Source organism: Medicago truncatula, chromosome 3, assembly GCF_003473485.1.
Source record: "Medicago truncatula cultivar Jemalong A17 chromosome 3, MtrunA17r5.0-ANR, whole genome shotgun sequence".
Taxonomy (NCBI): Eukaryota; Viridiplantae; Streptophyta; class Magnoliopsida; order Fabales; family Fabaceae; genus Medicago; species Medicago truncatula.
In genome coordinates this window covers 8811517-8827086 of record NC_053044.1, presented here as the reverse complement: position 1 = coordinate 8827086, position 15570 = coordinate 8811517, and the positions used below count along the sequence as shown (strand labels likewise).

The window sequence follows — 15570 nt, the reverse complement described above, 5'->3', positions numbered from 1 at the left end:
GGTTCAATGTAGTTTTTTAGAGTAAATAATTAAATTGGGTTTGAACCGATTTTAAACAATAAACAAGTCCGATAGTTTGTTTTGACACTTCTATAAATAGGTTTGGAATCTCAAGCATGTGTACCAATAATCCCTAGTTTATAAGAGGTTTTGACACTTCTCTTAATAGTATTTGTTTTACGAAAGTAATATTTTTATTAAAAATTTCAATTTTTTAACTTTCTTAGATGCAAAATTATTCATTAAATTATTGTAATCTGTTTCATTTAACAACTATTTTTCAATCGACGGTAAAACAAATTCATTTCATCTTTGTTTTCATGTTGTTGATCTTAAATAAAATATTATTAACATTGATTTGAAAAACTTTTTTCGACGGACACAACAATTATATGAATAGTTAATATTATTCTATAAGCAATATACACATTTTAAAACGAATAAAATATTTTTATATAATTAAGTATATCAATTGGTGTATCATTTTTCACTTATATCATTTCTCTTGAAAATTTTAGCTCCATAAATAAATATGAGAATTTGTGTATAATAGGTAAAAAGAAAAATATATATTTTGAGGTCTTAGACAAAAGCCTAGCTTGTCTATAACTTGGGTAGGCCAAATCGAGGGATGTCATATTAGGGTTTGAGAAGAAAGTGTTTGTTGGTGTGAATTGGAGCCACCAAACAAAGACATAATAGATAACATTGTTTGTCAAAAAAAAAAAAGACAGAATAGATAACATGTAAATAGAAAATCATTTTTTTGGTTACAAATAGAAAATCATTTAAGGCAACATCTAATGATATGATTCGATGCAGTACTGAAAATTTATTATCACATCCTGTCACATTATTTAAGACAACATTTATTTTTCTTCCAAGTAAATATAGTAAATAAAAAAAAACCTCTGATTTCCTTGACATATAAATCTCCAAAATTTCTTTCCGTAAATAATTTCCCTTTCTAAAAGAATGACTAAAAATCAATTTCCAATTCAACAATTACGTTTAAAAAGTGAAAGGAACTATCCCTTTTAAAGAAACACTAATTAAGAAGTAAAACAAAAACCCCAAAAAATTAAAATAGATAATTCAATTCAAAATTTTAAAAATTGAAAGATAAGAAAATTAATCTAAAAGAGAATAAAATAAAAATTACTTTATATTTTTTCTTTTATTTCATCTACGAATTGTTAGGTCATTGAGGGGAGTTCGTGGGACCGTCCACATCGAGGCTAAAACAACCCCACAAGCAAGAGAGACACCACACAACACCCCCCTCAAGTGTGAGTCCATCAATGCATCGATCTCCCCCTTCAAGCGGAAGCTCTTACTTGCTTGTATCACCGTTGTTGGTTTCTCCGCAAACTGATCGACACTGCTTGTATCGCCGTTGCTAGTTTCTCCACAAACGGACCGATTCAAGCGGAAGCTCTTACTTGCTTGTATCGCCGTTGCTGGTTTCTCCGCAAACGGACCGACACTGCTTGTATCGCCGTTGTTGCTCTCTGCGCAAACGGATCGGCTGCCTTTGTCGAACCGGGCTCTGATACCACAGTTGGATCACTAGGAGCTCAGGGGAGCGTCCACATCGAGGCTAGAACAACTGCACTCACTTGTGAGAGAGACACCACACTCTTACCCAAAACCTTAAGGCATTACGTTTATGGGTTCTCTTACTTATAAGATATTCATCCTTTACTCTTTTATCCGATGTGGGACATATAACTCACACTTGCACACAACATGAATTTCAAACAAAAAATGTTATTTAAGGTAAGTGAACCTAATTAACTCTTACAGACAACTTTTATTTTTGGATAAATAGTCTTTTTGATCCCTTAACTATTTATTTGGTATCGGTTTGGTCCCTTAACTATATTTTGATTTATTTTGGTCCTTTAAATTTATCTTTGTTACCACATTTAGTTATTTCTATTAGTTTTAATAGAAGAAACGTTAGGAGACCAAATCAATATTAATTAAATAGTTAAGGGATAAAAAAGCAATTTAGCCTTATTTTTTAAGAAAACTGTGCAACTTAATGCTGGTAAGTGGAGTCGTTCATATCTTGGTAGCTTTGAATCTTTGATGCAACTAATGGGAGAGCAATTGGAAATCCGTGATACAATATTCTTTGTATTGAAATGATATTTGCACCCATAACTTTTCGACACTTTATTAATACATCAGTTTATTTTATATTTTTTTTCCTTCGTATTATCACCAACATATCTCGTATATCACATCTACTTTCTTCTTTTTTGTTTTCTTAAGCTATTATTTAAATGTATGGACTTTCAATATTTTTTGAGTAAAGGGTTTCAGTATCTACTTTAAGATCAAATGTGGGATATCTTACTCATATTTAATACACCAACAAGAACTTGCCTTTTTATATAAGTAATACTAGGTGGAGTTTAGCATGGGAAAGACTAATTTTTTCCACCATGGGAAAGTTTTTTCTGACCATTAGATTTAGTAAAGAACACGTCTTTATCATGGACTGTCAGTATTATATCTAACCACTCATCTTCCTCCTTGCTCCACCACCAAATCACCGGATCTGTTCATGTTCTGTTTAGCTATCAAAACAAGCTCCACAAGCTCCTTTTGATTCAAACTGCATACCACGCTACTTATTCTCCCTTTCACCATCATCACTACCGCTGTCTCTCCCTCATGCATCAGAGCATGGTTCTGATTTTATTCAATGTGAAGTGTGCACCATTAGATCGGTGGTGGTGCATATTGTGCACAATACAACACCTATGTCACTCTTGCATGATAGAAACTGAAACTAAAGACATAAATTTCTTTGAAACTTAAAAGTACAGTTCCAAAAGGATAGGTCATAAACATGGTCTTTTAAGTTTTCACTGTGGCCAATCTAGTGCCAAAAATTACAATTCTTATGCTCAATTATGAAGCCAAATATGCCACGACATTTTTCCAGTCAAAACTATGTCAGGGATCAATAATAAAACTTCAATTTCTTCACATCATATCAAGGTGAAATGGTGGTGGGGAAAGGAGGAAGATGGGTGGTTAGATATAATACTGACAGTCCATGATAAAGACGTGTTCTTCACTAGATCTAATGGTTAGAAAAAAGCTTTCCCATGATGGGAAAAACTAGCCTTTTTCCCATGCTAAACTCCACCCTTGCCATTGTCATATTCAACGAAAATCTTTCGACCACCGCAAAATTATATAATTAATTCCAAGGCAGTACTTCAAGGGAGAGTTAGCTGCCGCTCGCCCCTAACAGTAGTTAACTGCCGCACCGATGGTTAATTGCCGCATCAACAAAAAAATTAAGTGGTGTATCATCTTTTCTTCAAATAAGTGGTATATATAAGAGTTTTGTTAACGAGTACTCTAAGAGTAATGGTTAATAAATCTTCAAATAGAAATTTTGTTTTAAAAATATAATATGTTACTTTTGATCAAGCAATGATTACACCACTTTTCATAAAAACTTATTTGTTTTAGATACTTAATCAATGTCTTTAGAGCATTGGTTAACATTCTTTTTGTATATAATTAATTGGATGAAGTTTTTCTCTTTTAGCCAAATAATCTATTTTTTATTCCTACCAACACATATTTATCATATATGCTTGTTTTTTTTCTAGTAGGAGACATTTGAAGACTTCACTAGGATTAAAGAACTAGGACTAAAGAGTTTCTTAGATAATTTTATGATGTGAAATAGCAATATCTTAAGTGAAAAGAACAATTTCAGTCATATTTTATGACTCATTGTAGAATGTGCTTTGACTTTGAACCTCTCAGTTGCTGTCATGGACACATGTGACCTGCATGGTTTATATAAATTGAGTGGTGCTTTCACAGGAGTCGGTGCAAGTCTTCATATTTGAGACGTGCAAGATACTACTAGCATTAGTATAATAAAATAAAAAACTAAGAGTGTGCAGAGATAATTAAGTCGAATGCATTTACATAGACAATTTAATAATAGAATATAGAACGAAGGGAGTATACACATAGTTTTTTGCACGATCTCGTCCCGAACTGCTGTGAAATCAATCACATCACATGCTCGTCAGAAAAGGGATGGTGGGGGAGTGAAATTGGAAAATGTTATTTCTCTAACAAGAATTGCATCTAAAATTTTTTCGTAAGTTTTAATTGCATAATTTATTTGTTTACTTTTTATTTTTTAGTTACACTTCTTTAAATTTTAATTGCATAGCAATAATACGCCTTGGTGATATTTTTGTTATGATATTTTTCATTGGCTTAAGTATTTTCCTTTTTTTTTACTCTATTTGTTCTTATATATAAATCCCTTTGCTTTTTTCCGTTTTTTAAGAAAATTTGTTAGTGCAATTAATGTATTTAGTTTGTGCAATTAAATTATCATTTGTTTGTATGGGTATTAAATTTGAATTTTCATATTTTAAAATAAGTTAACAATAGTATTAATTAAAGGTATATTTAAGAAAGAAAAAAAATGTAACTAATAATTTTTAAATCGGCTAATATTTAATAACATCTTTTTAATCAAACAACCTCTTATGTAAAATCAAGGTGAGGCTGCGTACAATACACTAAAAATAATGGAACTTTTTCCCGAACCTTGCGTATGCGAGAACTTTAGTGCATCAGATTATCCTTTTTTATTTTTAATCAAACAAATACTTATATATAAAGACGGAGTACAACGTATACATCTATAATTTTTCAACACTTATATAAGTACCTCGTTTTATTATTTTATTTATTTTTCAACACTTATATAATACCTCGTTTTATTATTTTATTTTCTTTTCATATTATCACAAACATATCACCAACAAAACTTGGCTTATTATATAAATAAGGGAGTTTCTACGGTACACCCGTCAATTAAGGTGTACCAGTACACCTATTTCATAAATCTATAAGTTAACGATAATTTTTATGTGATAAAGAGATATTTATCGAATTTTATATTTTAGAAAATAATATCCCATAAGAAAAAACATCATTTCATTTTTTATAAGAATTATACTAAATATTTTAACATTATATTGAAAAAAACTAATCAATATTCACTATTATGAGTAATAAAAATTAAAAAAATTTGAATTTTGCTTTGCCGACACTTTTGAAAAATAAAATATAATTATTATAATTATAAATGATAGAAAATATTTTTTTTAAAGAAAATAAATCATTAAACTATTCATTTAAATACATGGGTGTACCGGGACACTCAAAATTATCGAGTGTACCATAGAAATTGCCTATAAATAAATGTTATTGCCATTGTCATATTCAAAGTAAAACTTTGCACCATATCTTAAAAAAATGGTAACCATTATTGCTTCTCACACCGTGATTCCAGAAGATGCAACTCCACAAGGTTGTTTATGGCTTTCTGATATAGACCAAGTGGTAAAGCTCCGCCACACACAAACCATTTATATTTACAAATCAAAACAAAACACAGATAAAGCCATAGAAACCCTAAAGAATTCACTCAGCAAAATCCTAGTTTACTACTATCCTGTAGCTGGTCGTTATTGTTACAAAGAAGGTGGTAGAATAGAGTTGAATCTCAATGCAAAAGGTGCTATTTTGCTTGAAGCTGAAACCACAAAAACAATTCATGATTATGGTGATTTTTCACCTTCTGATTCAACCATGGAGCTTGTTCCAATAATAGATTACAATCAACCAGTGGAAGATATTCCATTGTTTGTGGTTCAACTCACAAGATTTCAAAACAAAGATGAAGGTCTTGCAATTGGTATTGCTTATTCTCACCCTTTATCAGATGGACTTGGAGCCATTAGACTCATCAACTCATGGGCCAAAATAGCAAGAGGAGAAACCCTTGAGGTAAATGAGTTACCCTTTTTAGATAGAACAATACTCAAATTCTCACACACGCCATTGGTACGGTTTGAACACAAGGAGTTGAAGCCACTACCACTCATTCTAGGAAGAAAAGACACAAGTGAAGAAAAAAAGAAGAAAACTTCAGCAACATTGTTGCGACTTTCGCCGGAACAAGTTGATAAGTTGAAGAAAAAAGCAAATGAAAATGACATTCTTGCAATCAAGAATAAAGGGTCAAGGCCATTTAGTAGATACGAAGCAATTAGTGCACATATATGGAAATGTGCTTCTAGGGCACGTGAGCTTGAAGAGAATCAAGAAAGTGTAGTTAGATTCAATGCTGATATTAGAACAAGATTGGTTCCACCTCTTCCAAAGAACTATTTTGGGAATGCTTTGACACAAACAGCAGCAATAGGGTATGTTGGAGAAATCACATCAAAGCCTTTAGGTTATGTTGCACAAATGATAAGGGAAGCAACTGAGTTAGTAAGTGATGAGTTTATAAGGTCACAAATTGATGTTATTAGGGGTTTTGAACATTTGGATGATGCAAGGAAATTGTTTATGGGTGGTGTAGGAGAAAATATTCCATATTTTGGAAATCCAAATTTTAATTTTACTAGTTGGATGAGTATGCCTATTTACGAAGCTGATTTTGGATGGGGGAAGCCTGTTTATTTTGGATTAGCTTTTGTGTCTCCACATGATAGGGCAGTGATTCTTCATAGTCCTGATGGAGATGGATCTGTTCTTGTGTGTTTGCATTTTCAGATTGCACTTTTAGAGCTTTTTAAGAAGTTCTTCTATGGGGATATATGAGGTGTCTTTGTTATGTACTACCATTTATCAAATCATTTTGTGCAAGTTTGGTGTAAAGATAATAAAATCACGATGACTCGCTGTGATTATGTGAAACACCCAGAGATGATGTTACTTTTTTTTTGAAGGAAAAGTTGTTCAGAGAATTAAAGAAGAGAGAGTTAGTGAAGAGAGAAAGAGAAGAGAAGTATCATATTTCTCCTGTTTGAATAGCAAAGAATTTGTGAGGAGAGAATAAAAACAGATGGACCCTACCACATTTTTACTTCTTCTCAATCATGCGAAGAAAATGAGAGAAAGTGAAGTGGAGAGAGCAATTTACGGTCATGTCCACCCCAATTTCACATTGGGGGTACTGTAATTCACATGTACGTACTTATGCTAGACATTTTACAAGTTACAACGCATACTAATTTTATTTAAAAAAAAAAAAAAAACATGGGCTGAGTTAGCTGCTAAGCAACAACGTTTGAAAAATATATAATAAGCTAAATCCAATTGATTTAACTAAGTTTTTTTATTTGGAAATAAATTAATTAAGTTTGTTAAATCGAATTAAAATATATTAGTAATTTAATCAATTAAAAAAATTTAATTTGATCAAACTAATAAATTAATTTAATTTGTACAAAAACAAATGAGGAGGGATATTTTGACTCCAAGAGTAAGTTTGGTTACTTACTCTAAATCTTTGCCTTTAATTCTATTATCAATTGATGGCTTGGATAATAATAATAATAAGTGATATACTACCTCCGTCCTTAATTATAGGGTCCTTTTGAAAAAATAACGGGAATTAAGATAGTGAATATTTGTATTAAATATGTTTGTAATTAGTATTGTTTTTACAGTTTTATCCTTTAAGAGAGAGATGTTTTATGTTTTCAACATGCTATTTATTGTTGATTGAAGAAAAAGATGTATAATTAATAGGGGCATGTATGTAAAGAAATAATTAATGTAGTTGGAAATAGCAAAGGGGTCTTATAAAAAGGGACAAAAAAAATTCTCAAAAGGGTCTTATAATTAGGGACGGAGGTAGTAGTAGACTTTAATTTTTTTCTCTATTGGAGTTAACACTCATCACTTCAAAATGGTAAAACAATTAATGAGTTTTAATTGGTTGTTTTTTTTTATTCTTCTCTCTTTATTTTTTTTCATACACATAAGAAATTTTTTTGGTAAAGGCTTATCAAAAAACAGGACAAGGGGTACCGTGAACAGAAAAGATAACTATTTTTTTTTTTTTAAAACAAGGCATGGTAGAAAAGCAATCATTGTAATTTTTCCATTATCAATTTAAATTAAACTTTGAAATAATTAAGTATTCAATTCTTACACATGTTTTGGTTTGTGATTTTTATTTTTTTATCTTCGTCGTATTCTTGTGACTAAATGTTTTTTTTTATTTTTTTATTTTTATGTAAAGATGTAAGGCTGTGTTTGGTAACACAAAAAAGCTAGCTTATAGCTTGTTGGATTAGCTTATAAGCTCGTTAGAAGAAAACGTGACGTGTTTGGTAACAAGCTTTTTTCATGAGCTTATAGCGTTTTTTGAAAAGCTATATCAAATAGCTTTTTAGCTTATAGCTGGTAGCTTTTTATATTTTCTTCCAACTTTAACCCTATTAATTTAATTAATTATTTTTTTAATTAAACAAGTACCCATGTTCATCTTTATAACCGCCCCATTTTTTCCCTTAAATAAAATGTCATTTTTTTTAAGGAGCACTTTATATATATATATATATATATTTTATGGAAATGCTTTATATTTTGTTATAACTAACCTGCCGTACACCACACAAAAAATAACTAGCCTATTTTTTTTTAAAGGAAAAAATAACTAGTCTATTGTACGTTGTAAAATTTTATATATTCTACCTCACATTTTGTTTCCACATTTCTCTTATTTTTGGAACTCATAAAGCAGAGATCAAAATTGTTAGTGAATTTTTTTTTAGGATTAAAGGTCGAAGAATTTTTTTATGGAGACTAAGGCCAAAAATTTGAATATTTATAGGGACCAAAAAAATATTTAACTATAATTAAAAATATTAAAAAATAAATACATTATAAAAAAAAATGTGTGTGTCTATATGTATATTAAAAAAAAAAAACATGTCCTTTTATGTCATTTTATACTTATCAGCCACTTCAACAGCTAATTTTACCAAACACATTATTTTTAATAAGCAAGCTTTTCAGCTATAAGCTATCAGCTATCAGCTAGCTTTTCAGCTATCAGCTAGCTTATCAGCTATCAGCTAACTTATAGCTTCTTTTTACCAAACAGAGCCTAAGTGTGAGTATTAGATGGAGCAATGTTATATATCAAGAAAGATTTTATCAAGAAAATTTTAAGAATGATATGGCAAAATAATCACCCTTAAATTTTATCAAGAAATAGTCTTGAAATTAATGTTAGCCAATAAAATCTCAGCCTGGCCAGAAATCATGGGGGTAGTGGGTGTTATGTATTTTTTTTTTTATGAAAGATTAATAAATGAGACTGAAATCTAAAGGTGATTATTGTGCCATGTCATTCTTGAATCTTTCTTATAAAATCATTATTGATATCTAGCATTTTCAGTATATGATGCACAATCCTCAACTTTTCTGGTTCAGGATCTTTACAAAAAAGTTTCTCTAACGCGTATAAAAAAGAAAAGGGAGGAGAATAGAAAAAACAATCAAGTTTGATCCAAAAAAAAAAAAATCAAGTAAAAGTAATTAATTGTTTTACTATTTTGAGGGGATGAGTGTTAACTCTAATACATAAGAAAATTAAAGTCTACCATATCACTTATTATTATTCAATCCAAGCCATCAATTGATAATAAAATTAAAAGCTAAGATTTGGAGTAAGTAACCAAACTTAATCTTGGAGTCAATCCCCACTCAAAACAAATTAATAAATCATAAATTATATGTTGTTTTTATTTAAGGATATTTTTGTCTTTTCAAAAAACAATAATATTTCTTTCTCTTCTATTTCTCTCTTCTTTCTCTTATACCAAACAAGCTATCAAATCTACTCTATTTCTTATCTATTTCTCTCTTCTCATACTCTCTCACCCATTTCTCTCTTTTCACTTTCTTCTCACAACCAAACACATCCAAATATTTTGCAGGTGACTTGCACGAATGTATTTTCTAATTCAAGTTTTTTTCTATTATTATTATAATACTTTTTTTTGAAGGATTATTATTAGGGAAACAAGTACCAAAGGGAGTGAATCGATCCTAGTGAGACCAATCTCCTCGACCTCTTGGTAAGGTTGACGCTGATAGGGCTGTCCATTTATAGAACTATCAAAGGGAGAATGAGAGTGTGCTATGAGTGTCCTAAGATTCATAGATGGGAGAACCTTTAGGAACACTAGCCAGACCCTACACTAATAATCCTTATGAAGGTGGCAGAATCCTATAGGATTAATAACCCAATACCATAGCGCGCGTATAACCTTAGTGTGACCATCTTGCCTTTGAAAATTTAGGAATGCTAGTATAAAGTCTATGTTTCAATTACCTTTGAATTAGCAAGATCCTGCACGTAAGGATCACCGTGCGACCAGCGGGTACAACTTGACAACCGACTAGGTAGGAACGTCACAAGGACCTCATCAGTTGCATAGTCTATTTAAGATAATTAAACGTGACATGAATGTTATTTAATATCCAACAAAATAAATAGGGGGGGATTCAAAGAGTCCTAACCACTGCTTACTTTTATGCAACCAAAATAGGTAATTTGCTATGTTGCTAACAGAAGAAAAAAAAAATTGCAATCTCTAACTCTTATCTCTTGTATTTTATATCATCAACTTAAAATAAGTAACATGAATTGTTTGTACGAAACGATAATCCCTGTGGATACTATATTCTACTTATCACTTCATTACTTGGTAAACGATTGGTATACTTGCCTAATCTGACCATCAACTACCATGTCTCTCACCTCCCTTTGGTGCTCTCTCTCACCATTGAGATTCCTCTAGCGACAAATTTTTCTCCACCGTCGCCTCCTATCTATCCGCTCACTGTCACCTCCCCATGATAAATCTCCTCTACTCCAGTCTCCCACCATCGTCGTTCTGTTTAGAACTTCAACCACTGTCGTTGAAGACACGTCTTTTATTCAAAGCTTCTCTTGTTTTGTGGGTGGTCTATCCTGCAATAGTGTCCCACGAAACACAAATTTTTCATGTTACTGATCGTGGAAACGGTGAATGAATAATGGAGAAATGTTATAAATAATAATCCCTCTATTAACTCCTTCTCCAAAAAGTGGAACTAGAATGTGGAATAGAAGAAAGTGGGACTCTATGTCAACTAGGAATGGAAGTTGCTATTTTAATACAGTGAGAATAAATTAGAGTTACTTAGTGGTAACTATAGTAGAAAGTTAGTTAGGAAGTTAGTTCCTCCAAATCACACATATGTACTATTTCATATCTTTTATACAATTTACTTCCAAATACACGCACTACTTATTCAGAACTCAAGAACGTGTCCCCTTTTTATTTTCTTTTAGTAACATTTAATTTCCTATTATTAGATAACAAAATTACTAAATGGAAATCAGCCATATGCATGTACATCGTACATCAAGAATTAGTACGTGGTACAAACAAGTCAATATCTCTTCCTAAATAATAGGCATCATAGTCATTGCATATCATAGTCATTGCCTTAAAAATCTATAACAGAACTTATACATATATATTCTCTTGGTTACCTAGGTGCCATCTTCTCATTGTCTAATAAAATTAATCATCTTAACCCTAGCATTTCTTTATTTCCAAAATACGTTAAACTAAAATAGGGCATTCGTTAAATTTTAATTTTAACTAGACTAAATATCGAAAAAAAATTATAAATAGATGCTATCACTTAAATACTCTAAGATATAAATTATTTTATGTCAAAATAAGATATGTTACTTTACCATCGAGGTAAGATAAAATATCCGGGTCTTACATCATCAAATGGTTGTACAAATATCATTACTCTAAACGTTTGAAGCACCGTTAAGATGTTTATTCCTTGCATGGCTTGTGAATCCTTCATTGGGCAACATCTTCACATCATTGAAATGTAATATCATTGAGAAAAACAAAATATTTCTCTGTTGAAATCACCACCAGCTAAAGCTGCACAGAAGAAAGGAATAAAACAAGTATTAAGCAAGTCAAGTGAGCAGAGAACTCAATGAATTTATCAAGCGAGCAAAAGAATCTGAATCATCTGGTGCAACAACTAATGCTTTTAAAGATAAACTCAATGAATTTATCAAGTGAACAAAAGAATTTGAATCGTCAAACAAATCTTTTTGTCAGTTCCAACTAGATCCAAGCAAACAAGAGAAAGGAAAGAATGGTCTATTATGCCAAATAAACTTGCCAGATTGAAAGATTTGTTTCAATCTTTGGGGCAAAAGCATTGGAAGAAAACTAAACACTTTTTGTCCTTTTTATTTTCTTCAAAAGTGCTAAAAAGTTGAAGGCCTAATCATAGGCTCCTAACAAGGTTTTAAACTGTTGTCGTAGTTGTCTCGCAATCCTTTCTATTGCGTAGAATTGCGGTCAAATGCGACCTCAATAATGGTCATGTTGCAATCACAGAAACATCACAAACCTTGATTTTGTAGCCCAGATCACAGTCACAGCCCTTAATCTAACACATTGGTTCTTAATATCCCAATCGTAAGCATCTCGCAAATCACAAGTCATCTAATTACAAAATTTTGCCGGGCAGTAAATTTTAAGCACCTTTTCCTGACTACTAAACTACCTGGTAACCTATGACAGCAAAACTAAATCTTCAAAAAGATCATTTAGATCTAAGTCCTTCATAGCGCTATCAAAACATTATATGGATTCAAAAGAAAGACATGAATTTCTTTTAGAAAACAACTACTAATTTATTCTTCGTGTGTGCGTCCTTCCCTGTGGTTATGCATTAAATCTGAATTTCGCATACAAGTACCCAGAAAATGGATAAGAGTTGATCTATAATAAATAACAGGCATAATAGAGAAACTACTACTTACATAGTCTATATGTTAGCATTAACTAAAAGTTGACATGTTGCAGAGGCTTTCGGGAATTCGGACAATATGCTTTTTTCACATTCACTCAAGATTGTCATGCATTGTAAAAAATTTGCATTCTTCAAAATATATTTTGCTATCATTCGTTTACGTCGGATTACAAAGAACTGAAGAGTGCAAGTTCTAAGGTGTGATAAAAGGCATTGTGGAACAAATTCTGGTTCCACCCAATTTTCTTGATCATCTTCATTTCTCTTTGCAGCATATGACCCCTGTTTATTGTACACAAAATAAAACAAAACATAAAGCTTTTTTGTTAAGAAAAGATAACAGAGTATGATTCTTAAACTCAACAAACCGTGTAAAGTTTGAGATTTTGAAGCTTAGGGCAGTGGTGGAGAACTTGTACTACCAAACGCCACCTATTGCAGAGCTCCAAGTTGGTCAAATTTTGAAAGATAGGAATATCATCATATGGGGGCTGAGGCTGACCAACCTGACAGTAACAAATTAGGGTAAAATTTCCGAAAGAAAAAGAAAATAAATCAGCATTGTATTCATAATAATAAAACGGACCTGGTAGACGCTGCGGTACAACTTGAATGTATCTAAGCGCAGAGAGTTAGAAGTAGAAAGTGCTTTCAGCAGAAAACGGTAACACACACGTTGAGTGATATCTGCTCTAATCAATTTGGGTAAGCATGAGCTTAAGGTTTTAAAATGTTGAATGGCAACAGAGTCATCACCACGACGCAAGTATATACGAAATAATTTTAGATCCTCAAGAACTGGACATCCAAATAGAAGCAAGATAAAATCTCGTTTTGTAGCGAATTTAATTGCTCTCAACCAAAGGGTTTTGAGTGATGGAAATCCAAATCCAATGGAAAAAAAAAAAAGCCCTTGACAGAGAAGCGATGGAGGTCAAGACTAACAAGGGTTCTGCAGGTGAAGATTGTAATAGGCAATTTTGGTAAGTAGCTATTATCATAATCATCTACGTCGAGATGGAGATCATCATCATCATAACTCAAACGGAGATTGAGACGAAGATACTTTAGTCTGCGTTGAACAACAAGGTTAATCCATTTGACAACATTGGGATAACTGCGCTTATACTCAAGATGAGGGTTACAGAATTGAACGTCGAGGCAGAAACGGTTGATGAAATGAGAACCGCCGATAGCAGTGTCTCGAGAGACTAAAACAGAGTAAACAGAATCGTTAAATCTTGAATTAGATTCAATGTTATCGATTTTGATGTTGTTGAAATCGATATTGGGAAGAGAGAGCCAAAGATTATTCCATCTCTTTGAAAGAATGCTTGTAGCAACTGCTTCTTTGGTGGATACAAGAGAGAGGATGTAGTGAAGAACATTATCAGGTAACCTGCTCATCTTATCCGCCACTGTCAATGATGCTTTTGAACTTCTCCGTCTCCGTTTCTGTCGCTGCATTTCTTCTCCTTTGGGGTGTAGCGTAAACGAGACGAGGCTTTTGAGCCTCTCAATATAATAAAGGCTTAATTGCACTTTTGAACCCCTATTTTTTCAAAAGTTGCGGTTATAGACCCCTAACTAATTTAAATACAAAACAGTCTCCTCTGTTTTGATTCTTTGGCAGTATTGGACCCCCAGTCCATTGTTGACTCGGTCAACGTTGACGTGGCACCCTAAGTGAGGTGCCACATGTCAAATTTTTATTTATTTTTTGTCTTGTGGGTCCAAAATTGCCAAAGAATCAAAACATAAGGGGATGTTTTGTATTTAAATTAGTTAGGCTTAATTGCACTTTCCCCCCTATATTTTGTCAATTGTGCGATTTTGCACCCTATCCTTTTTCCCCTTTCTTATTTTATGGTCCCCTGCGTGTGTTTACTGATGATCTGTCTGTTTTTGATGACGTGTCCGCATTTAATTCACGCCATGTGTGTAAATCAAATTAAAACAAAAGAACATTTTTTTTTTTTTTGGATTTAAAGAGAAAGGAGTCACGCGACTCCCTTTCTTTACCTTCACAAAATCCTACCGCCACCGCCACCGCACCCCCCCCCCCCCCCCCCCCCCCCCCCCCCCTTTCTATCGACTACCGCTTCTATCTTCTTCCCCACTTCTATCGACTGCCTCTTCCATTTTCTTCCTCTTTTCTGCTTTCGTTTTGCTCGCTTTCTCCTACCCTTTTATCGATCTCTCATCTTTTCTCCCATCCTTCCTTGATTTTGAACCGTGTCTATCAATCGATTTTGAACCGTTGTAGATTCATGGATTTTCGAAAACCTAGTTCTTCGTTTATTCTTGATTTTGTAACTTCTTCAAATGGTACGATGAAGCTTGTTCTGAAAGAGAGAAGAAACTTATAAATGCTTTGTTGAGGAAAAATGATTCACTGGAAAAAATGAACAGAAAAATTGTTAAAGGAGTTGTATGTTTAGGATTGATTGTAATGTTCCTTGTGGTTGTGATTTTAATGTTGAAGGTCTGATGTAATGTTTAAGATGTAATGTAATGTTGAAGTTCTTTTTGATTTGTGACAATGTTGAAGTTGTAATGTAATGTTGAAGTTCTTTTTGATCAAGATAATGTTAAAATTTAATGATTGTGGATACATTGTTTCCTATGTTTTAGTAATGTTTGATTAGTTTGTTAAAGAATGGGAGTCACGTGACTCCTTTCTCTTTAAATCCAAAAATTTTATTTTTTGTTTTTTTTTTTAAATTTGATTTACACATATGGCATGAATTAAATGCGGACACGTCATAAAAAACAGACAGATCATCGGTAAAACACGCAGGGGGCCATAAAATCAGAAAGGGGGAAAATGATAGGGTGCAAAATCGC

The 15570-nt window shown here is 32.4% G+C and overlaps 2 protein-coding genes across 2 annotated transcripts; one reads left to right on the top strand and one right to left on the bottom strand.

Annotated features, from left to right (window-relative positions):
• The first annotated feature begins 5269 nt into the window (after window positions 1–5269).
• LOC11446012 (spermidine hydroxycinnamoyl transferase) lies at window positions 5270–7120 on the top strand. Its single transcript, XM_003598989.4, has one exon. It carries the CDS (start codon window positions 5323–5325, stop codon window positions 6676–6678), a length of 1356 nt encoding a protein of 451 aa, XP_003599037.1. The 5' UTR covers window positions 5270–5322; the 3' UTR covers window positions 6679–7120.
• Window positions 7121–12299: 5179 nt separating this feature from the next.
• On the bottom strand, window positions 12300–14190 carry LOC11424687 (putative F-box/FBD/LRR-repeat protein At1g78760). The gene is made up of 4 exons (XM_024778667.1): window positions 13669–14190; window positions 13092–13229; window positions 12895–13005; window positions 12300–12413 (listed from the first exon to the last, which is right to left on the bottom strand). The coding sequence occupies exons 1-4, from the start codon at window positions 14188–14190 to the stop codon at window positions 12300–12302; spliced, it is 885 nt and encodes a 294-aa protein (XP_024634435.1).
• Window positions 14191–15570: the final 1380 nt, after the last annotated feature.

Bases quoted from the DNA above. Each gene is read 5' to 3' on its own strand.
- LOC11424687 (XM_024778667.1), bottom strand. From the start codon at position 14,190: ATGCAGCGACAGAAACGGAGACGGAGAAGTTCAAAAGCATCATTGACA. The intron at 13,006-13,091 runs GTTTGTTGAGTT...TACAATAAACAG, and splicing joins AAAATCTCAAACTTTACACG to GGGTCATATGCTGCAAAGAG. The intron at 12,414-12,894 runs GTAATCCGACGT...TTTTGTAATTAG, and splicing joins CTTGCACTCTTCAGTTCTTT to ATGACTTGTGATTTGCGAGA.
- LOC11446012 (XM_003598989.4), top strand. From the start codon at position 5,323: ATGGTAACCATTATTGCTTCTCACACCGTGATTCCAGAAGATGCAACT.